Here is a 22,840-nt window from a genome sequence, read left to right as displayed (position 1 = left end):
CATCATGTCGAGAGTCCATCACTCACGACGGCGTCGCCATGCGCGTCTTGAGCATCCCCAGCTCCGAGCTCTTGGCCCACGCCCCCTGCGGCGTCTGCCGGTAGAAGACCAACTTGCCGTCGTCGCCCGTGCTGCCGAGGATCTGGCCGTCGTCGTCAAAGTCGACGCGCCACACGGGCGTCCGGTGACTGTCGAGTTTGGCGACCTCGCGCACGACGTGCGCCACCTGGCCCGGCTGGCCCGACGACTGCCGCTCGGCGGTGGCGCCCGACTTGGCGAGGCTCGCGCTGAGGCCGGACTGGTGCTGGTGCTTCTCGTGCGAGGGGCCGATGGCGGCGGTGAGGGCCTCGCCGCCCGCGCCCGCGCCAGCACCGCCGCCGTTCTGGGTCTCGCGGCGGACGAGATCGGCGGCGGCCCATGTCTTGCCGTCGTTCTCATTGTAGGACGTCTCGACGCGGAAGACGCGGACGTAGCCGTCCTGGCAGGCGGAGGCGATGGTGTCGTAGCCGCGGACGTTGCCGGGGGCCCAGGCAATGTCGCGGACGAGGCCACGATGGGCGCCGGGGCCAATCTCGGCGGCGAGGTAGAACTCCTTCTGAGCTTGCGGCACGCCATAGGAGGCTGTGATGATGTCGCGGGAGCGGTAGAGCTTGACGGTGCCCATGGCGGCAACGACAAGGGCGAGAGAATCGGTGGGAACGCCGGCGCGCAGAGCGGTGTAGCAGGGGTCAGGGTTGGGGTCGAACTCGACCTTGAAGCTGACCTCTTCGCCGCGCGCGGGCTTGGGGGCGACGGCAAAATCGTCGATGAGCGTGTACTCGGACAGGTTCTCGGGCTGATCGTTCTCGTAGACGGAGAGGCTGCCGTCGGCGGCGAGGAGGGCAAGGTAGGTGTGGCGTGTCTCCTCGTTGTGCTTGATGGAGAAGGAGCGGTAAGGGGCCTTGTTGGAACGCGTCTCGAACGCGGGCTTGCCGGAGAGGGTACGAGAGGATCCAGCGCTGAATCGGCGGCCCGGGGCAGCGGACGGGTCTTCGGCCCAGAGCTTGAAGCGGCCGTAGCCACCGAGTGAGGCCAGCAGATTCGGGTAGACGGTGGGAGGAAGCCACTGAAGCTCCAGAGTCTCGCCGCCGTGCGCGCCCCAGGTGTCGCAGAGGCGCCAGACGCCGTCCTTGTGGCGATTGAAGACTCGAATCTTGCCGTCGACGGCGCCGGTCGCGCAGCGATCGCCATAGGCATTGAAGGCGACGGATTGGACTAGGTCTCGGTGGCCGTGGGAGAGGTTGAGGTCGAACCCGGCGCGCTCTTCGGCGACAAACGGCGGTTCTGGGGGATGAGCCATTGCGTCGGCTTTGTGACGATGGTGATGTCGGGGATCAATGACCGAGGTTCCTGGAGGTGCAGGAGAGAGCAGCAGCTGCAGCTGTTGGAGCTCAATTGACAGAGGTGACGGACGTCCAGTTGTAGCTTGTAGCTTGGGATGGAACCCCACGCTGCAGGAGCCTCGACGCACAGGCCTCGTGACGATATGAACCCTGTGGGTTCAGGAGGCTCTAGAGAGACCCTCATGAACCCCCATCAGATGAACCCTCATACGTGAAGTAGACCCTCCCTGTGACGATGATCATTGGGAAGCCCTCAGCCTTGTCTGTCCGTTCCTTCAGACGCATATCACGTTCATTCTACATCAAAGGCTTCAAACACTCAAAGACACGCGAGATCATCTTTGGCATAATATACCCCTTAGACATAGAGCACCATGAAGGGCCCCTCCATAGCTGCGAGCATCCCCCGATTGAAGCTCTCCTCCGGCCATGTAAGCCACCCTCCATGCTCACCAAGTCCATACTAACATTCTTTCCCAAGTACATCCCTCAAGTCGGCTTCGGCCTGTGGAAGGTCCCAGCGGCCCAGACCGCCGACGCCGTCTACGGAGCCATCAAGGCCGGTTATCGCCACATCGACGGCGCCTACGGCTACGCCAACTCGGCCGAGGCAGGCCAGGGGGTCCGCCGCGCGATAGCCCACGGGCTCGTAAGCCGAGACGACCTCTTCATCACGTCGAAGCTGTGGAACAACCACCACGCGCCAGCGCACGCGACGCGCATGGCAAACGAGGAGCTCGGCGCCTGGGGCCTCGACCACCTCGACCTCTACCTCATCCACTTCCCCATCGCGACGCAGTGGGTCGACCCCTCCGTCTCGCGCTTCCCCTCGTGGCACGCCGACGCCGCCAAGACGCGGCTGCACCCGCGCGCCCGCGTGCCCCTCGCCGACACGTGGCGCGCCCTCGAGGCCCTCGTCGACGCGCCGGGCGTCCGCGCCGGCCCCGTGCGCTCGATCGGCGTGTCCAACTTTGACGCCCAGCTGCTCTACGACCTGCTGACCTACGCGCGCGTCCCGCCCGCCGTGCTGCAGGTCGAGCACCACCCCTACCTCGCGCAGCCGCAGCTCGTGGCCGTGGCGCGCGAGAGCGGCGTCGCCGTCACGGCCTACTCGACGTTCGGCCCGCAGTCGTTCCTCGAGCTCGGCAACCCGCGCGCCGCCGCCGTGCCGCCGCTCATGGAGGTGCCCCTCGTCAAGGCCATCGCTGCGAGGCATGGCCGGACGCCGGGCCAGGTGCTGCTGCGGTGGTGCACGCAGCGCGGCATCGTCGTCATCCCCAAGTCGATGCGGGCCGAGAGGGTGCGGGAGAACCTCGACTGCTGCGGGTTTGACCTCGAGGCCGGGGAGCTGGACGCCATTTCGGGACTGGATCGGGGTTTGAGGTTTAATGATCCGGGCGTGACGCATGGCGAGTCTGTCAGGATATTCGCTTGAAGAGATGCCAACGAAGGAGAGGGGAAACCCTACGGTCCCAGCGTGGCCATGTCTAGACAGATGTAGAATCAGACGAACTAGTGGGCACTTTCACGACGATGGCGCAAGTACGTTATCATCATGAAGAATCTTGATTCAAGCTTCAACTCCATACTTGGGATGTTTGCCTCAACGCTATCTAATCTAATGCAATGCCCAACGTTCCTGACTCACCTTTTGACCGTCTGCCTCGCTCAGCCGACGAAACTTACCTGACAACTCTCTTCCAGGCATCCCAGCCTGTTCCTCGAGACCCCTTCACATCAAGAAGACGCCGCCTCCGTGTCCCCCTTGTTCTCTTTGAAAGCCTCCGCATCAGCACCCTTCCCCGGCCCCTGCTTTCCTTTTTTGACGCTCCGCCACTCGACGCACAAAGCACACGCCAACGTCACCAACGCCAGCCCCATGCCGGCCAAGAAGATCCTCGTACACGCAAAGTTGTACGCTGCGACCACAACATCAAAATCCTCTGTGGGCACGACATCGTGCAGATCCGTTGCGCCGCTCTGCACAATCGCATCGGGGTCTAGGCCCGGCACGCTCGATAGGCGGTCAACGAGGAGGTTGCTGAGAATGGCCTGCCCCACGGCCAGGAACACGGCGCCGCCAAGCTGCTGTCCGAAAAAGGTAATGGCCAGACCGGTTGATACATCCTCGCGCGGCAGGACCGTCTGCACGGCCAGGCCGACCGTCTGCATGCCGAAGCCGAGGCCGAAGCCCGTGAGGAACTGGAAGCCGACCCAAGCGGCCGTACTGCTGCCGGGGTGGAAGGTGCTCATGAGACCGAGACCGACGGCCATGACGGAGGGGCAGAGGAGCATAGCGGGGGTGTAGTAACCGATGCGCTGGGTGATCAGCCCCGACATGATGGAGGAGGCGACGAGGCTGAGGACGAGTGGGAGGGTGTAGATGCCTGACTGGACAGGATCGAAGCCTTTGACAGTTTGAACTGGACTTGGTTAGCCAATGATCGATCTGCAAGGGGGCCGAAGAGAACTGACACCACAAGGGCACATAGTAGACTGCCAGCATCATGGAGCCGGCGAGGAACATCATGAAGAAGGTGCCAGCGAGGACGGTTCGTTGGGAGATGATGCGCACGGGGACCTGAGCTGTGTCGGGCATGAAGATCTGGATAGCAGCAAAGGCAGCAAAAGCCAGGGCGAATACGACAAAGAGGGCGATGATACGACCGTTGCCCCAAGCGTACGTCGCGCCACCCCACTGCAGGGCCAGCAGGAGGGCGACGATGGAAGGGACGAAGAAGAAGGATCCCAGGGGGTCGAGGCGGGTGATGTGCCTGGTCAACGACACGGGCGTCGAGGGCTTCTGGGGCGCCTGGAGCATCAAGAAGAGGAAGATAAAGGCGACACCTCCGATGGGCAGGTTCATGTAGAAGCACCAACGCCAGGTCGCGTTTCCAGCGAACGCGCCGCCGACAAGAGGCCCGAGGACAGCAGCGACGCCGAAAACCATGCCAAAGACGCCCTGGAACATGGGCCGCTTGTGGAGGGGAACGATGGTGATGAGAATCATCATGGAGCCGGTGAAGATGCCGGCGGAACCAAAGCCGGCAACGGCGCGACCCGTGATGAGCACCGCCGAGTTGGGAGCAACGCCGCACAGGAGGGAGCCGATCTCAAAGACGACAATGCTCGCGAGATAGACGACCTTGGGGCTGTAGAACTTGTAGATGCGACCGAAGAGAAGCTGGGAGGCGGCGGTGGTCAGCATGTAGGCCGAGCCGTACCAGCCAATGTCACCGAGGGACTGGAACTCGTCGGTGATGCGAGGGATGGCGGTGGCGATGATGGTGCGATCGAGGGCGACAAGAAACATGGCGACAAAGTTCGAGGCCATGATGAGCCAGAACTTGAGCGTCTTGGGTTGGTAGTTCGTCTCGGCCTCATCTGTGGGTGGGCCGGCGGCAGTGAGAGGGCGAGCAGGCGGTCCATGAGAGCTGACAGTCGGGGAGCTAACGGTTGGGGAGCCGACAGTCGAGGACCTTGAAGATCCCATGGTTGTGTGCTTCTCGTCCACCACGTCGAGACTCGACTTATGCTCGGTCGGTATCGTCGTCATGAAAGCTATTGGCCAAGATCAAGACCAAAAAAAAAAAGGCGAGGTCAGAGAGGTGCAGGAGAGAACAAGTTCGGCCCGCATGAACGACAGCCAGCAGCAGGAACGGAGGAAGCAGACGGCGTCAAGTGGGTGTGTTTGGATTGCTATGAAGACTAGTGACAAGGCCAGACGCCGGGGCAGGGAATGAGATAGAGGCAAGAGAGGCTGAAGCGTATACATATAGATGCTCCCTTACCTTGCCTGCAGCATCGGAAGGCAGATCCCCCGTCGGGGCTCCGTAAAGGTTGCCTGTCGACGACGAGGGGTCATACGGCTCGCCGTCGGGTGGCAGAGACATGGTGAGGTAACCGAGCGGGTATCGAGAAGGGTCTGGATGATTGATGCCTGCTGATTCACGGATGGAAAGAAAAGAGGACGGAAGTCTGGGCGAGACAGAGTGCTGGTTCGGGACATGACATGAGGGAAGGAGTGGTACGTGGGTTAGGGGACTTGTAGTACGAAGATACCTAGATTTGACGATGAACGAGAACGACATGTTCTGGGTTGAGCCACATACGAGTGGAGGGGGGACGAGTGTGCCGTGTATTCACTGGTGTGGCGTCGGGGCACCAGACCTAAGGGGGCTTAGCGGGATCGAACCTCCAGGCCTGGCTCGGTCCCGAAGGAACACACAAGTAACCGACATTCCCCATGTTTGCCCATGATTGCCTGGACCGTACCTTTTTCTACCCGACACACCGCCGCCGCCTTGACTTGGACACTTCGGGACCGAAACTTTCCTCTTCCCTCTCACACGAGCTTGGCAATCTCGCCATTGATGCAGGCGCGCGAGAGCCACAGCAGAACGAGGCACCGAAAACGTGCCCACCAGTGCACAAGAGGCGCCACGACAAGGCCGGCCAGCCAGCGAAAGCAGAGGCCACACAGCCATTCCATCAAACCGGGGGCAAATCCGATCAGGCCATCATCTCATCTCACCTGGGCCCTTCGTCGGCCTGCCTGCCTGTTTGCCTTCCCTTTTCGGCGAAAGGATCGGGTTCGCTTTGAGCTGACCGTGCCTACACCGGCTCTGGTCTGTCCAGCTCTGCCTACCTACCTAGGCACCTTAGGTAGCCTCAGATAGACGTCGACTCGCCCCTCCGTCGAACATTCCATTTCTGCCATCAGATATTAGGCGACAGATAGAGAGAGATCAGGCGGACAGACAGGCGACAGACGGCAGAGGGATCATCGAGCGCAACAGAAGACGCACTCGATCGATACCTGAACCCCCAGCACGTCACGTCGCCCGCATCCCGCTGCATGCCTTCGTCCTTGCTCGCCAATCACTCTTTGACTGTCGACTCTGCGGATACCCGCCGCCCTCACGAGCCCACTGGTCGTCGTTTTGCCAATCCACTCTTCCTGTTCCTGTACGACATTTCACCCCAGACTCTGCACGCCCAAGCCAGCCCTGCAGCTTTGGCATTGAGTCAGGAAATCCCCATCCACCATCCACCACGTCGTCGTCCAGTCTTCAGCGAGCGCGAGCTCCTCCTGCCCATTCATCCTCGGGACCGAGATCGATCGTCGCGCCGGCTCCACTCGCTCGACGCCGCCTTGCTCTGCTGGGCAATCCCATCCGCGTCAATCTCTCACTGACTGATCTGAATTCCCTGTCTGCCACGCATCGCACCCCATCCGCGCGCAGCCCCCGAGGACTGTCCACCATGTCGGGCCACGACCCTGACCAGGGCCCCAGCCACGGTCCATACCACGGCCAAGACCATGGTCAAGCTCATGCTCAGGCTCATGCGGCTGCTCCCGCTCAGACACACGTACAACAGTCGACACCCGCGCCTCCACAACCACAACCACAACCACAACCACCGCCACCTGCACCTGCTGTCACCACTGCCGCCGTGCCTGGGGTCCACCACCAAATACCGGGCACCATCCCCGTACCCATCGGATTCCCCCCCGAGTTTGATCCCAACGCCATGAAACTGACTCGTGGCACCTCCTGTGTCCTGTGTCAGCAGAGGAAAGTTCGCTGCGACAAGCGGAAACCATGCGCCAACTGTGTCAAGGCCCGCGTCGAGTGCCGCGTCGTGCCGCCGAACCCCCCTCGCCGGCGCAAGAAGCGACTCCAGGAGAAGGACCTCATTGACCGCCTCAAGAAGTACGAGACGCTGCTCGCCGAGAACGGTGTCAGCGTCGACCCCATCGCCCGTGACCTTAGAGTCTCCAGCCATGGCGGCGTCGACGAGGTGACCGATCTCGAGAACGACCTTGAGGGGCTGCACACCTCGCCCGATGGCAGTCAAGCCTCCTCCTCCAAGACAGGCTTCGGTGCCGGCACGCACCGACCCGACAAGTGAGACATAGCCCCTCCCTCCCCGCGAAGTCGCCGAGCTCTTCCGTGACCTCCTTGGACCCTCTCCTGCCCTGCCCTGCCCTGCCTCCCTGCCTATAGTGTGAATGCTGTTGGCTAAAGCTGATCCTCGTGTGAAGGGTGCCCTACAAATGGTTCTTATTCCACCGAGAAGTATGTTGAGCGTGCCGTGACCCCATCACGACAACCAAGTGTCCACCCATTCTTACGCGTGTCCAGTTCCGAGCGAGCGAGGATCTCATGAGAGACTCGTCTGACGAAGAAGAGCTCGATGGCTCGGCTGTTCATCGCGCTTTTGATACGATGTATGAGCATCAGGACGGCTTCCCCTTCATCGTCGGCGCCAACCGCGAGACCTCCGTCTCCCACTATCATCCTACGCCCGTACAAATCTTCGAGCTGTGGCAGATTTACATCAACAACGTCAACCCGCTGCTCAAGATCACGCACATTCCTACCGTGCAGGGGCTCGTCCTCGAGGCCGCCAGAAATCTCGATGATGTCCCCAAGAACGTCGAGGCCCTGCTCTTCAGCATCTACATCATGGCTGTCCTGACAATCGATGACGGCCAGAGCAGGAAGCTGTTCGGAGAGCCAAAGATTGAGCTCCTTTCCAGGTACCACAAGGCAGGCCAGCAGGCGCTGGTCAACGCTGGGTTCATGCGCACCACCGACATGATGGTACTGCAGGCCTACATCCTCTTCCTCGTAAGCATCTGCCTCGCGATTTTGCTTCACATGTACACGAGGTAACCCAAGCTACAGATAGCCATTCGCATGTTCATCGATCCACGGCAGATTTTCTGCTACGTCGGCATCGCTGTTCGAATAGGCCAGCGCATGGGTCTCCATCGAGATGCTCAAGTCTATGGCCTGTCCCCCTTCGAGGTCGAACAGCGCAGGCGGCTCTGGTGGACAATAGTCGGGTACGATCGCCGCATAGGCGAGATGACGGGCTCGACGGTTACGGCCCTCTCGACCATTGGCGACTGCAAACTCCCTCTCAATATCAATGATACAGACCTCCACGCTGATGGCAAGGACGCGCCGACCGAGCATGCCGGCCCGACAGAGATGCTCTTCAGCCTCATCCGCGCTGAGCTTGCCATGGCCATCAGCACCGACGCATCCAAGGATCCTCGCGTCCCTATAGACAAAGACAACCCCATCGCCTCACGGCCTCTTTCCATGGTCCGCATGGCCGGCCCCGGCGGACAGTGGTACACGCTCGACGGCTTCTTCGCTCACATTGAGGGCACGTACCTTCGTTACTGCGACCAAAAGATACCTCTCCACTTCTTCACCCTGACCATGACGCGACAGGCCCTCTGCAAGATGCGCGTCGTCTCCTTCCTCGTCCGCCTCGCCAACAATGACCCAGCCGCGGCTCTGAACGAGCACGAGCGTGACACGCTGTTCCTCGAAGCCACCCAGATGATCGAGTACGACAATATCGTCCAGTCGGCCGAGAGCCTCCGCGGCTACAAGTGGTACACCTTCCTGCACTTTCCTTTCCCGGCCTACATGTTCCTCGTCACCGAGATGCGGCAGCGGACAACAGGCCCGCTCGTCGACCGCGCCTGGGACGCCATTACCAAGAACCACGAGCTCCGCGGCCTCATGAATACTCTCCACAACCCGATGCACCTTGCCTTTGGCAACCTCTTCGTCAAGGCCTGGGACGCGCGCGCGGCCTCACAGCGCCAGCAGGGCATCGTTCAGCCGGTTCCCTCGTGGATCGATCGCCTACGCGAGCGCGCCGACAAGGCCAGTCGCGATGGCAAGCGCCCGCGCCGGGACCCTCTGCCCTCGGCCCCATGGGCCCCACGCCGAGGCAGTCGGTTGATTACCCTCAGCCCTTGCACCAGCACCAGCAACATCAACAGCCTCCGCCTCTGCATCAGCAGCAGCAGCAGCAGCAGCAGCAGCAACCGCTGCCGCACCTCGGCGCCCCGGGCGAGATGGGCATGATGGCCACGCCGCCGGGCGAGAACTCGGGCCTCGATCCGGCGCAGCTCATCGGCCTGCCGGACATGAACAACGAGTTTGGTGATATGAACTGGGGCTTCTTCATGCAGGGGTACGACATGAACAACTTTGCCGGGTTCCCGCCCGGCTTCGGCCCTTTCCCGGCGGGGCCGCCTGACAACGTCGAGGTGCAGGGGGGGCCGCCCGTTTCCATGCCGCAGGCGCAGGGAGGCCCGTACAGGTAGAGGGGCACAAGGCAGGTAGCTGTATCGGTACGCCACCTGTCGGTTCAATTCCGGAGAGACAGGGGCAGGGCAGTCAGACGAAATCACAGTGGCGTCCATGGGTGGGAAGTGTAGCACGCTTGGCCAACCTGGAAGGGCCAAGGTAGGAATGATAATCACGACTCTGGACGGATCAATATATCTCGTTCACTCTATTGGGGATAGCGAGGGCGCAAAGGGGGAAAACGTATATACATTTTATACTTGTTTAGAAAGGTTACCTATGTACTTCTACGAACAGGACAATAATAGGAGGCAAGGGTGTGGGGATCAGTAATAGAATAGCCCCCCCCCCTCGGAAGCTACCAAATGGTGGGGTCGGCGGCGACATGTAAACGTTATTTCCCGTCCTTCTCATGCGAAAATTATGACATTTTTCCCGTGCCCATTCACGTCATCGTTTCCTGCTCTCTAGCAGTTTCCGGGTGTACCCACGGGGCCAGTCCACGTGGCCTCGAGGACGGTCGGCGTCGTGACACCGCACGCCGGCACGTCGACGGTCCTGTTGACCGTCTCGTAAATGTAGCCTTGGCCGCAGTTTTGCCTGCGCACAAACTGGTAGGTGACGGTCTGGCCCGCGGCGTCGAGGTCGACGTCAATGGCCCAGAGCGGCCGGGCGTCGGTGTAGCCGTCGGCGGTCAGGGGCTGGGCGTTCTCGACGTTCCAGCTGCCGAGAGACGGCGCACCGCCGACGACGTAGATGTCCTCGCCGTAGTAGGTCCTGGCGTCGACACGGAAGGTGACGGGCGCAGCGCAGGGGACCTCGCCAAGGTCGGGCGCACCAGCGGCGGTGGCAGGGGCATAGGTGCCCCGCGCGGACGAGGCGGCGCAGGTCGAGGGGATGGGCAGGTTGGCAGGGACCCAAGTGGGAGGGAACTCGCCGGCGCGGCGGGCGGCGGCGGTGACAAAGGCGGCGTAGGACCAGGTCAGGTCGCGGGCGCTCTGGGGCTCGAAGGGAGGGTCACGGTTGTACTGCTCGGCGAGGGAGCCGTCGGCCGGGGTGTACTTTTGAGCGACGGTGAGGAACGAATCGCCGTAGCGGTTGGCAGCCTCGACAATGACGTTGAAGGGAGCCTTGGGGTTCTTGGAGCAGGGGCGCTTGAAGGTGCCAACCTTGGCCTCGGGCCAGAGGTCCTGGAAGAAGGGCAGGGAGGTGCTGTCAATGGTGATGTAGCCGTGGGCCTTCCACTGGTGGGCGGCGTTGAAGAGGAACTCGCCAGCACCAAGAGTGATGAGGTACCAAGGGTTGCCGTTGTAGTAGATGTCCTCAGTGTAGCGGCCGATGGCAATGCCCTCGTTGCTGGGGATACCCTCGTTGATGGGGTATTCGGCAGGATCACGCCAGGCGTCAACCCACTGCTTGAAAGACGCCAAGGCGCGAGGGTGGCAGGGCTGAATGGTGGCACTGTCGCAGGAGGCGGCAATATCAAAGGCGGTGTTGGCGCCGAGCATGGTGTTGGCGTCCTTTCCGGAGCGCTGGGTGTTGGTGTTGATGTTGGCAATGTGGTGACGGCCGTTCCAGTAGCTGTCCGAGTTGAGGAAGCAGCCGACGGCAGGGGCCTCGTCGCAGGCGGCGCCGCACGTTGTGTTGAGGCGCTCAGCGAGCTCGGCACCCTCGATCAGAGCGCGGTACTGAGCCTGGGTGGTGAAGAAGCTGGAGCCGGAGACCTCCTCCCAGAGGTCGAAGCCGGTTGAGTTCCAGTACTGTCCAGTGTAGGCGAGATCGTTGGCAATGACGGGCCAGACGATGTCCCTCGCCTCTTCCTCGCCCTCGTCGCCCGAATCGGCGAGCCAGTTGGCCCAAGTGATGAGGGCGACGGCGCGCAGAGGAGGTCCATCCCTCTGGGGGCGACCCCAGGCGCCATTGAAGCGCGAGCCGTCAACCTCGTACTTAGCCTCGCCGAGACCGCGGCCGGAGGGCAGCAGGGCACCGGAGGGGTTGGCGACAGTCTGGAGGATGGCCTGGGCGCGAAGGTAGTCACGAATGTGCTTCTCGAGGTTGGCGTTGGCGACAGGGTCGTGGATGAACTCGTCGATGAGCATCTTGAAGGTCAAGGCCGAGTCACGGGTCCAAGTATAGTAGTCTAGTAGCCGAACCGTCAGCAACGAAACCTCCAAGTATGGCCATCCATGGCTCCGACTTACAGGGAGGGTCGGTCTTGGAGGGGCTTGCGATGACCAGGCCGGGGGCGGCGCCGGCAGCGGCACCAAGGTTGTTGAGAACATTGGTCAGTGACAGAGGGCGCTGCTTGGCGATGAAATCCTCGAGGTCCTGGCCAGAGACGGCGGGGATGGCCAGGGCAGCGGCCAGGGCCAGAAGCTGGGAGCGGAGAGAGACCATGATTCAGTTGGAGAGAAGGCCTTGGTTGAAGCTTTGCACAATGTCTGAGAAGGAGGGAACCCACGTGGGAGTGTTTGGGGGTCATGATGATCAAGCCATCTATATATACCTACGCGAGGCACTGAAGGTGACCACTTGTGGTATCCAACCTGGGGCCATGTATGTGAGGCTTCAGCTAGGGCCAGGTCGGGGCCAAGAAGTCGGGACGAAAGAACTGCCCAGGGCTCATGGCCCATGGTCCATGTCCGTGATCCTTGGCAAATCAACATATAATAGCGGAGCCTAGCGGAGGTGAGGTGTTCCGCCGAGGTACCGCAGAGGGTGGTTCAATTCGAAGTGTCTGGAGTTGCTGGAGTTGCTGTAACGGCTGCATGGTCATGGGGGCGTGGCAAGCCGTGGGCCGGCGTCAACGGCCGGCGCCTTGCTCCATTTGACATAAGTGGCCCAGCGCCAAGATAGTAGGCCCAAAAGATGGTACCTCGAGCGGCATGAGCATCAACACGCCGTGTGGCTAACAAACTTGTCGTACTTGGCTGTACAGAACGAAGCGGTTGGTAAGAGGCTGAGCAGATGAATGCTAACTCTCCTCAGCTGGTGTGCTCCGGAAGCCAAGACCAGGCCAGGCAGTCAGGAGAAGGCAAGCGCAGCAGGCCAGGGAACAAGCAGCAGGAGTGACTTGGATGGAAAGGAAGGAGGCTGCACCACCACGGCCCGACCATGGCGTTATTGTGGGGAGGAGTCTGGCCGCGGCGCTGCGGGGGAGGAGAAGGGGAGGGGGGGCTTGGGGGGCTCTCCCCTCCTGAATGCTTGTTGCCAACTGCCCCAGCTAGCGCCCTCGACGAGCCGTCTTAGTAGGTGAGGCGGAGGCCTGAAGACACTGGGCGAAGAAGCCCGTGTAGGGCTTGGACGGTGCTCCCACCTCCCTAACAAGCCTGTGCCTGTGCCTGTGTCTGTGCCTGTGCCTGTACCTGTACCTACGTCATGGATACCTCTTAGCGACTGCGGGGATCCTGGGGAACCTCATCCCCCTCGCGGCCTTTTCCACCGTTGTAGCCCCCGCCCCCTCATCACCACATCTTCTCCCCCATGCCCCCTGCCCGCAGCTTGGCCTCCATGGTACTAAGCTCTTGGGACGACGAGCTACATCAGACGATCGCCAGCATTGACCACTCACATCACCCTCAACCTCGTGCAAATCCACGGCCATATCCCGGTCATCGTCTGCAACGGCCAAATACCGGCTCCTCCTCAATTTACCCAGCATCGGCACCAGCACCAGCACCAGCACCAAACGAGAAAGCTCTCCTAGGAGGGGAGGGAGAGAGAAAATAGTAAAAAAAACTCCCCAGAATCTGCATGTGACCTCAATCGTCCCCAGCTTCAAAGCCCCCGAGCAATTCCCCGGCCATGTGTGCGCCCACCTTCCCCCTGAGGGAACCAATCTCTCACGGCCTCTTTCTGCCCACGAGCTAACGTAGTAACCAGCCTCCGCTGGTGCACACAACTTGACGAACAGTCACTTGTCCTTACCGGCCATTTCTTCACCCGTTCATCTGATCGTGTGGCGCACGAGAAAGATTCCTATTGAGGCTGCAATCTAAGCGCAGTGATGCAAGAACAGACGACGATCTCCTCCTACGCTCTGACCTAGACGACATTGCCACCAGGTTTCCTTAGCTCCTAATCCAGAACCATCATGTTGGACCCGGCCAGAAGCAATCATCCACCGTATCCTGCTTTGTCTCCCACCGAACCAAAAACTGTCTGCAATTTCGTATCCTAGCTCCATTCGGCTCCTTTCCGATTCTTTGCCCCGTCAGGCATGCTATGCTGGGTCGAGAGAGCCGTTGCGATCGAAGGCTGCCCAGGATTCCACCCAAGCTAACGCAAAAGAAGGGAGAAACAGCCTGGACTGGTCGGAGCCCCTCAATGACAGGGGCAAGAGCAGACCAGCCAGGCCGACCAGAAGGCTTTTGCCCGACATGCTGCGAAGCAGAACATTCAGAAAACACTAGCTCGCATCGAAAGAGCCAAGAAGAAGACATGACAGACAGAGCAGAAAAGCAAACAAGACGAAGGGGGAAAAGGGGGAGTGTGAGCTCGATGCAGACTTCTCCTTAGCATTCATGGGCCACGACCAACAACCTTGACCATCAGGTTCGACTGAATGAAAATACCAGCTGAGTATGACTTCATCGGCTCAATGGGGTCGATCAGCGAAAAGTCAAAGCGACGAAGAAGCTGCAACACATCGTCAGCATATCATCGTTTCTGTAAGTCTCCACCGATCATGTGCGAACCAACCTCGACGAAGATCTTGTTCAGGTCAAGCAGTGCCAGAGTCTTGCCGAGACACTGCCACTTTCCGTATTTAAACACCAGTTCCCATTGCGCTGTCATCGCCTTGAGCTCCTCGTCACCCGCCTCCAGCCAACGCTCTGGTCTGAACGTGTCGGCATCTGGGCCGAAGACAGCCTTGCTGCGGAGCACTCCGAAGGCTGACCACCCGATCTGCGTGCCCTCCGGGATGCTCATACCGTGCATGACATCACCTCCACGTGGTACTGCTACCGACATGAGGCCCGTGACGGGTGGGAAGACACGGAGGCCCTCACGGATGGTGGCCTGAAGATAGGGAAGCCTTCGCGCCTCGGCGTCCTGGACAGGTACTGATAGGAGACTTCTGTCACATGCGTCGCGTACCTCCTTGGCGAGGGCATTGTAGGCTGTGGGCGTCGTCATGAGATAGACCATGGTCATGCGCATGGCTGTGGCAGTTGTGTCCGAGCCGGCGAGAACCTGTACAAGCGCCTCACCCTCAGCTTCCTCAGGGGTAAGCCCATGGGCTAGGAACGAGCCGAGCATGTCCCTTTGGACCTTGCCGGAGGCAATGCGCTCAGCAACTACCTTCTTGGCCACGCTGTCGTTTTAGGGTCAGCATCGTTTGTCTACTGGTAGCCTTGGAAGCAGAATGGAAAGGAGGCCAAACCTACGCTATGAATTTGCCCAGACCCACACGGTCGTGCTCCGAGGGCATGGCACGTCGACAGAAGGGAGATTGCATAATAGCGGCTAGGCTGGGCAACACTGACAAGGTCATCATGACGGGCATGCTCTCTTCGGTGATTTGGATGTAGTTGTGTACGTCTCTGTCTTGCGAGAGGTAGCCAAAACACTCGCCAAAGGCCAGCGATGTGATGATGTCGAGGGTCAGGTAATGCATCTTGCTCGCAAAGTCCATGGGACGGAAGACACCAGACGTCGAAAGGTACCGTTCCTCGATCAACCGTACCAACGACAGCATCTGCACGTCGATGGCTGTCTCGAGGAACTCGTTCTCTTTGCCCGAATACTAGGAAATGATCAGTCATATTGCTGAGAGGGTAGGCAGTCGCCCTTGACCAGCAAAGCAACGCAGAATGGGAAATAGAGAAGACCCGGTGTCCAACAAAACAGGGGCAGTACTTACGCCAATGGCCACTTTGGCGCGGAGTTCGTTATGTGCATGATCGTCGCGCATGGAAATGATGTTGTCCTTGGTCGGGTCGAGCCTGATAGCGTCGTAAAAGTCGCCCTTGCGGTATGGCGAGCGCACCGCCCACATGCGGCGCAAGATCTCCGAGTCATTGGTTACCAAGTCGTTGGGACCGATGCGGACGACCGGACCTACGGCCAGATGGCGCACCCCTTGTGGTCAGCCTGGCGAAAGCGATGAAGCAAAGCGAAACAAAGAGGAGCCTGTCATCCCCCCCCCCTTATACTGTAGATGTGTTGATATTGGGGGCGGCCTCCTTCCCCCTGCTGGACACCTCTGGGCCACACTGGGCAGCAACTACGACGTTCGTGTCCGTGGTCCTTTGCCCAATCTCCATCGTCCCAAGCGGGAATTTCCTCTTCCACTTGCCTCTTTCTTGATCTGGTTGACATACCGTATTCATCACAGGCTCGCTTCAGCGCAAGATGCATCTTCCCACTCAGTGTGTTACGTAGCATCCACCATTTGCTGAAGGCAGCCCATCGTGGCCCGGGAATGTGTCTGAGGCGGTACCAGGCCCAGTAAACATGTGCGAGGAGGGACAGTAGCATGCCTGCGCCGACGAGCAGCGACAAGGTCAACAAGTGCGGGCCTGGGACAGCCGTACCGGAGAACGCCATAGTGCTAGGAGTGTGTCTTTCCTGCCGGTAAATGCCGCCCTGTCTCGTCTAGTATCGTCTTGCTTGTCTCTTTCGCCTTATCTCTCCGGTAGCTGTAGACCGTTTATATGCCGTGAGCGCCAAGGTTGTTGGTGGTGGCGGCTTCGAGCTGTCGCTCGCAAATGTTTGCTGCCCCGTGGCGGGGGACAGAGATGTCTTGAGTAGGTGTTCGTAGGGAAAGATCAGGGTTGCATGAGGAGGTAGCATAGGTCAAGGTGTCATGAAGACCTGGATCACGAGTTGAAGCGTGTGGGCGGGGGAGGGAAAAGAGACGGTAAAAGTACGCAGCCTTCAGAGAATCGGGTAGGCTCTTTCTCTGCGCGTGCCCTACTCTTGTTGCCAACACAGGCAAGGCGAGGTGAATGTGAGGGAGACGCCTTATTGGCATTAAGGTATTCTCCTGAGCCGGGCAGGAGCGGAACCGTACGACCCGGCGATGCCTCGATTGACAGAGGCTGCCCTGGTGTCAAGGTACCTAGGTAGGTAGGGAAGGTAGACCAAGGTAGAAGAAAGAATGAATCCTGGTCAAACTTGATATTGAAGAGATCATTCAGGATGTGAAGAATGGCCGACTAGCAACAAAGTGCTCAGGAAGCCGCGTACGTGACTGGCCATCTTAACCCTCTTCTGCAGAAGGAGCAACATCATTTACAAACGCGCCTGCACCTGACAAGCTGGGCCAGAATCGACCAGCCGAGATAAGTGACCAAGCAGACGGGAACCGCAGAAGGAAGAGCCCCCAACCGAAGGTGTGCCTGAAGTTATCGATCCAAGGTCGCCATTTCCTTGGCTCAAACGACATGCCCAACTCGTCGAAAAGTCGACTCCAAGGGATGTCCAATCAGTCCGGCAGATGGAACACTCTCGACCCAACACGTCAAGCCCTTACTGACGGGCCTGGGATCGACCGGTAATAGGCTCAGGATTGCATCAGAGAAACACGATGCCGTTCCGAAGTTGACGCAACATCGACAGCCTGCCCATCCACACAGCCAACGGCCTGTCTCGTCTGCCACCATCACGGCACTTTGACTGCTTGGGAGACGAAGAAATACACCCGAGGACGGCCAGTTCTACGATGGATGATAGGCCTAGACTCCATGTGCTGTGACTCTTGACGTGAGAATCCGAGCTCCAGTGGGTGCGGTTGCTCTGCAGATAACTACACGAGCGTGCATCTTTCATACAAGTATCGGCAGTGGCTGCATAGTCCCATGTTTGCTAGCCAGCCCGCATCATTCGGCAAGCCGGCGAATGGTCCAACGGCAAGGGGCCACAGCGTCCATGCTGCAGCTGAGTGGGAGCTTTTCTCGTTACATCCACAGCAGGCATGTAAAGGCTCTCCGAACCAAATGCCGTGCTGCATAATCTCTGCCATGGTAGGCCAACGCAGCAAGCAGTAGCGTTGGTGACAATGACCACCAACAGCACCAGCTCGGCCCTCCTTTGCTGCCGTCAGATTTTATGATATGCAACAACCCGGACCTGATCCAATCGACGCGCAATCACGCTGCTGCACCGAGTTGGGCTCAAGTGCGAGTTGGAGGCCGTACTGGCCCCTTCATTGCTTCCGTTGGCAAATAAACCCCGCCGTTGGCGGTGGCGACGGCAGATCCCTGGACAGCCTGGTGCTGGCCACCTTGACCATTCGACTGCGGAATCATAGGAGAAGGCGAAACTCAAGTGGCTGTCGACGTGCTAGACACGGTCTAGGACAGCAAATTCAGACGACATCACGTTCCGAAAGGCGTTCTCATCCGCATGCTTGACAGGTGGCATGGCGCCCAACAGATATAAAGGCTGCCTGCATGCGACGCATTTTCCTGGTTCATCCCGAGCGACAGCAGAATGCTGCCACCTTGTGCGACCTCCAGCCGAACCAACTCACAGCTTCCCACCCAGCTATCCTTTCCCCACCTTCTTTTCCCTTCTCCAAGTTGCCAAAGTGACACAGCAACTTGCTCGTCAGTTTGTGCGGCCCATCCCCTTCCCTACCTGTCTTGCCTGTCTTGCCTAACCTTCACTCCAAATGGTTCAACATGGCAATGACTTGCCACAGACTGGCCACAGCAGCTGCTTCGTACCCTCGACGGCGCGAAGAGGTCGTCTTGAACATGGTATGATCGCACCGGATTGAGGTACGGTCGGAAGTACATTTGAAGACTCAAATATCGGCCTAGTTTTCCCTTTCCTGAATATTTCGTCCTGATTTGCTGGTGACTGCTCGACTGCATCCTGCCCCGCCCGCGATTCGACTATTCCATGGTCAAATGTACGCTGTTGCAACCGACAGGTACCGCTTATCTGGGAGTCCAGTAGTTGATTCGGCCCTAGCGAGACTGCGAACCAGCCAAACCAGCCATGGATCTGGATGAGTCTCTACCGGAGAACGAGGCCTCTATGGACACCGTCCGCCCGTCCAGGGCAGATGCTACCTATTTGAATTTGGAGCCAGATGAGGTGGGAGACGGCGCCACTGCTCTGCTGACCTTATGACTTTGGCCTGTCCACTGATGCCAGGACACAGAATATTGATGCGCAGGATGTGAACAGCATCCTCGACAATAGCGATGTCGATTCGGCCTTGGGCGATGTCAGTGTGATACTCTTGTACATTCGTATCTAGATCACCCTTGGTAAGCTAACAATCTAGTCGGAAACGTGGCCATCGTCGACAGCTTCCTTGAGGTCGAGCATCGTCCGCGCCAGAGAAGAGAATGGCCGCATATATCACGGCTACAAGGATGGCAAGTATGTATTGCCTACGGATCAGGTAAGGATTTGGCGATGCCAGCCATCATAGCAAACGACCTGTTGGCACACAAATCTATACTGTGGGTGTAGCTAACATGGCGGCCAGGAGGAGCTCGACCGGCAAAGTATGGAAAACTTTCTCAAGGTCATGGACCGTTGGCCAATTCTCTGACCAAAACTGAAGCATTCCAATACCAATTGTGCCAGCTCACATTCGACAATCGGCTGAGCTTTGCCCCAATATGTCGGCCGCACCGGGTCCTGGATGTGGGATGTGGAGTTGGTGGGTAGCCATGCTTTGCCAAGAATACGCTGCGTTGAGATTGACACCTGACCAGGGATATGGGCTTTGGACTTCGGTAAGTGTCTTCGAGGACGTTCGGAGACCTTCGCTCACAGAGGAACAGGCGAAGAACACCCAGAGTCGGAAGTAATAGGCGTGGATTTGTCTCCCGTGCAGCCCGGTTTGTGCGTGCACCAGCGCGCCCTCGGCGGCTATGATACTGACTACATCAGTACACCCCCCAATGTCCATTACGAAATCGACGACCTGGAAGAGGAGTGGAGCTTCTCCAGAAATTTCGATTACATTCATTCCATGATGATGACGGGTGCCTTTCGGGACTGGCCCAACTTTTATCGGCAAGCCTTTGAGTGAGTTGTGCAATCAACGGTTAGACGAGGAAATTGACATCATCCCAGGAACCTCAATCCTGGCGGCTGGGTTGAATGTCAGGACATCAATTTTCCGATGAAATGTGACGACGACACTATTGCTCCGCAGTCAGATCTTGGTCGGTGGAACGAGCTGATGATGGAGGCTGGCACTCTCTCGGGCTTCCGACTCGATCTATGCGACAGGGCGGCGGAAATGATGTCGGCAGCGGGGTTCGTCGACATTGTTCGAATACCGTACAAGTGGCCGATTAATCAATGGCCAAAGGATGTCAGATATAAGACATTGGGCGAGTGGACTGAAGCCAATTTTGTCTTTGGTCTCGAGTCGATCATGCTCGCGCTGTTCACGCGTTTCCTGGGCTGGAAAAAGGAAGAAGTCTGGGAGTTCATCGCAAGGGTGATTGCCGAGTGGAGGGACCTTAGGAATCATGGCTACTTCGAGATTTATGTGACGTATGGCAGGAAACCATAGGACAAGAAGAGAGCTTCCAGACGCTGGCTGGGATGGCGTGATTTGTGGATGGCGCAAGTAGTTCGTGTTGTCCAAGGTTCTCTCAGAAGCATTGCCCATGGATACCCCAAAAGTCGGCAAGCGGCATCCAAATATGCTGACGGTTCGGCAGCGCTCGGCCAGATGACAGACAGTGTGTTCATGTCCACCCAGACGCGAATGCGTTCGCTGTGCGACCCCAGCATGTAATTTGCGGCCGAGCGGGTTCTCTTCAGACGGTGAGGCGTTGGAGTTCTGCCTACATCTAGCCCGCAGCCGTTCAGACCACGGCAGATGTAGGCTGTCGCCGCCCACCGTGCCACTACCAACTGCCGCTCTTCGTCCGTTCAGTGCGTCCTCGCATGTGTCTGTCGGAAGGCGTCGGTACACAATCGCCGGTGAGGGTGGCGTCAGAAAGACACCCGACTGGTGGCTGTGAAGGGAATCAGCAGCGCCGTTCTGGGCAGTTGGCACTTTTGGAGCAGGGCGGCGGGAGGGGTCCGTTTCGTCCGTCATGTGTACGGCTTTTGTGCCCACACTGAGTACCACGGCAGGTAGGCGTGGATTCCAGGGTCTTCGAAGGCTTTTCTGATCTCGTGCTCCAAGACCTCAGCCTCCTGTTTCGACTGGAGGCCCATCTCCGGCCACTTGACGAGCACGGCACGCACCAGTTGCCAGAGAACGTGCTTGCTCATGAAGAGACCAATCTCGCGGCGCTTTCTATCCTTGGCCCACGCTCCGATGGGCATCTTGTGCCGGCGTACGTGGATATGCGTGAAGCCGATGCGCTCGAGATCTTCATGAATGGTGGACATGATGCCAAGACTGCATCGGTGAGCGGGACCGAACATGTTGACGAAGCGATCCATGAAATGGAGCATTGGGTGGTTTGACGGCATGGTGTCATCGTCACAAAAGATGTTGGATCCGACATCCTGAAGCTCAACCCAACCCCCCGGGTTGAGGTGTCTAATTTTCCTGGTTAGCCGGACGCTCATGATTTACGTGGTTCGTTGAGGGCAGTGGCTGGAGGGGTTTTCGTGCATACTTGAACGTCGATTCCAGTACGCCCACTGGATCAGACAAGATGACTGTGACGGATCGAAGGTGAACAAAGTCAAGGTTGGCATATGGAGGGTCCCACGTGGTGTTCTGAATGTCGTCTATCCTCCATATGACATTGTGCGGTATGCAGCTCGTCTGGATCGGCGTGATGTCGACGCCGATGACCTGGGCACTGGGAAACTTATCGGCCACTGTCATTGTCATGTCAGCACGTACCCATGCCTCCGAGGGGGCTCACCAGGCAGCTGTACCGTCAATGGCCCATAAGCCGACGCCTGTCCCGATGTCGAGGATCCTCTGCGGGTGATCGCCGATGGGGGCGAGGTAGTCATTGCCGTCAAAGAGTCTCTTGATCATCTGGTGCTTCATCTCCTCTCGCTCTTGCTCGATGTCGTCGTTGGGGATGGGGTACTCGCCCGGCCGGAAGGACTGGTAGCGCCTGAGCAGAGTGCTCGTCAGTAAACCCTACCTGCGACGGGGAGCACAGCGTACCGATGAGGCGCGCGTCACGGGGTGGGATGAAGGAGGGCAGACGCACCGGCCATCTTGATGGGAGTGACGCAGGACGTAGGAGGCCAGCGAGGTGAAACCGGAGGTCCCGAGTGAAGTCCCATAGTCGGAAAAGCCGGCGAAGTCGTGGTCCTCGAGCATGTCGAGGGGCGCAGGCTCAATGGGCTCGCTGTCATTGTCATACCCACTGGAACCCGACTCCATGGCTACAGGACGGGGGCTCACAGGCCGGTTGCAGCAATGAGGCCTCTTGTCACCTTTTGGAGGGCGTTGGACTCGCGCGAGGCTCGCCCCCTTTCTCCTACCTAGGTACGCAGCCGTGGACTTGATACAGCGGCAGACCGCGCTTGAAGGCTCACTCAACTCACTAGATGAAAACGGCAGGGATCAGTCAGGCGGATGGCAAGTCTGTCAAGGTTCTCGGGGGTGGTGGAGAAGCTGTCAAATGCTAGCGTAGCGTTCGTTTGAGCTCCATCATTCGCGTGGCCAGAAAAAAAAAACCACACTCCCGGCGCACGACGACTGTCGCGCGGGCAGTGTGTCGTGCCGAAAGGCAACAAGACGGCGCCAAGGGGAGATGGTCCAGGAGCCCGGATTTCGGGCTTTCGGCGTTGACAAATCATGGAGAAAAAGCAATAAGGTAAAAAGATACTTACAGTAGGTATATGACAGCGCCCGGGGGACTGGTTCCGTCCAAGGCTCACGCTCAGGGCGTTCATGCAGGGAGAAATGCCAACATCAGTTGTCAGTTGTCACTGGCGAGTGGTGGGCTGCTGCGGGACCAAGGTAGTATTGCTACTACTGCTGCTGGCAAGCATGTCAAGGATGGCGATCGTCGGTAGCAAGGGCCTTGCTTGGCCTTCGGATGGATCACGTCGTCTCCCCGCCACCTGCCGCCAGCCTGCGAAGCTTTTCTTCACGGTTAGAAAAGGCGAATCGCAGGAGTGCAGCATGCGATGCCGGGTGACGTGGACGAACCGGGATCGGAGAAGGCGTCAATGGTCCCTAGGTTTCTCCTGTTTCTCCTTGTGAGGCTAGGAGGTAAAAGCGGGAGCAGGAGAAGAGGGATTGGCACAAATTTGATGGATGGTTCTGGACGTCTTACCGTGAGCCAAGCACTCGAAAAGGAAGGAAAGATTCGCGCATGCCTAGGGGCGTGGCAGATCCCCTCAGCTCGCTGAGCCGGTACTGGGCCGGTGCTGGGCCGGTATCGTAGTGCGTGCAGTGTGCTGTCAGGAGCTGCC

The 22,840-nt window shown here is 59.0% G+C and overlaps 8 protein-coding genes across 8 annotated transcripts; 3 read left to right on the top strand and 5 right to left on the bottom strand.

Annotated features, from left to right (window-relative positions):
• Positions 1-22: 22 nt before the first annotated feature.
• Positions 23-1,339, bottom strand: SEH1 (epoxide hydrolase, soluble (sEH); the record flags this gene model as incomplete). Its single annotated transcript, XM_028638874.1, has 1 exon — positions 23-1,339. One exon carries the CDS (start codon positions 1,337-1,339, stop codon positions 23-25), a length of 1,317 nt encoding a protein of 438 aa, XP_028496597.1.
• A 417-nt stretch (positions 1,340-1,756) lies between these two features.
• Positions 1,757-2,817, top strand: XYL1_3 (NAD(P)H-dependent D-xylose reductase (XR); the record flags this gene model as incomplete). Its single annotated transcript, XM_028638873.1, has 2 exons — positions 1,757-1,813; positions 1,864-2,817. The coding sequence occupies 2 exons, from the start codon at positions 1,757-1,759 to the stop codon at positions 2,815-2,817; spliced, it is 1,011 nt and encodes a 336-aa protein (XP_028496596.1).
• Positions 2,818-3,119: 302 nt separating this feature from the next.
• D7B24_004706 (uncharacterized protein) lies at positions 3,120-5,275 on the bottom strand (the record flags this gene model as incomplete). Its single annotated transcript, XM_028638872.1, has 3 exons — positions 3,120-3,805; positions 3,858-4,917; positions 5,174-5,275. 3 exons carry the CDS (start codon positions 5,273-5,275, stop codon positions 3,120-3,122), a joined length of 1,848 nt encoding a protein of 615 aa, XP_028496595.1.
• Positions 5,276-6,647: 1,372 nt separating this feature from the next.
• On the top strand, positions 6,648-9,525 carry D7B24_004705 (uncharacterized protein; the record flags this gene model as incomplete). Its single annotated transcript, XM_028638871.1, has 5 exons — positions 6,648-7,294; positions 7,432-7,465; positions 7,532-8,020; positions 8,078-9,037; positions 9,085-9,525. The coding sequence occupies 5 exons, from the start codon at positions 6,648-6,650 to the stop codon at positions 9,523-9,525; spliced, it is 2,571 nt and encodes an 856-aa protein (XP_028496594.1).
• A 450-nt stretch (positions 9,526-9,975) lies between these two features.
• Positions 9,976-11,905, bottom strand: D7B24_004704 (uncharacterized protein; the record flags this gene model as incomplete). Its single annotated transcript, XM_028638870.1, has 2 exons — positions 9,976-11,648; positions 11,710-11,905. 2 exons carry the CDS (start codon positions 11,903-11,905, stop codon positions 9,976-9,978), a joined length of 1,869 nt encoding a protein of 622 aa, XP_028496593.1.
• A 2,124-nt stretch (positions 11,906-14,029) lies between these two features.
• Positions 14,030-16,060, bottom strand: D7B24_004703 (uncharacterized protein; the record flags this gene model as incomplete). The annotated part of the gene is made up of 5 exons (XM_028638869.1): positions 14,030-14,146; positions 14,210-14,825; positions 14,899-15,257; positions 15,375-15,571; positions 15,835-16,060. 5 exons carry the CDS (start codon positions 16,058-16,060, stop codon positions 14,030-14,032), a joined length of 1,515 nt encoding a protein of 504 aa, XP_028496592.1.
• Positions 16,061-18,460: 2,400 nt separating this feature from the next.
• D7B24_004702 (uncharacterized protein) lies at positions 18,461-20,003 on the top strand (the record flags this gene model as incomplete). The annotated part of the gene is made up of 7 exons (XM_028638868.1): positions 18,461-18,559; positions 18,627-18,692; positions 18,753-18,872; positions 18,960-19,008; positions 19,261-19,321; positions 19,370-19,507; positions 19,556-20,003. The coding sequence occupies 7 exons, from the start codon at positions 18,461-18,463 to the stop codon at positions 20,001-20,003; spliced, it is 981 nt and encodes a 326-aa protein (XP_028496591.1).
• A 530-nt stretch (positions 20,004-20,533) lies between these two features.
• D7B24_004701 (uncharacterized protein) lies at positions 20,534-21,800 on the bottom strand (the record flags this gene model as incomplete). Its single annotated transcript, XM_028638867.1, has 4 exons — positions 20,534-20,990; positions 21,070-21,277; positions 21,338-21,525; positions 21,625-21,800. The coding sequence occupies 4 exons, from the start codon at positions 21,798-21,800 to the stop codon at positions 20,534-20,536; spliced, it is 1,029 nt and encodes a 342-aa protein (XP_028496590.1).
• Between the last annotated feature and the right edge of the window lie 1,040 nt (positions 21,801-22,840).

This window comes from Verticillium nonalfalfae (genome assembly GCF_003724135.2).
Source record: "Verticillium nonalfalfae strain VnAa140/NRRL 66861 chromosome Unknown scaffold_27, whole genome shotgun sequence".
In the NCBI taxonomy this organism is placed as follows: Eukaryota; Fungi; Ascomycota; class Sordariomycetes; order Glomerellales; family Plectosphaerellaceae; genus Verticillium; species Verticillium nonalfalfae.
The sequence above is the reverse complement of the archived record's forward strand: the minus strand, read 5'-3'. Positions and strand labels throughout refer to the sequence as shown.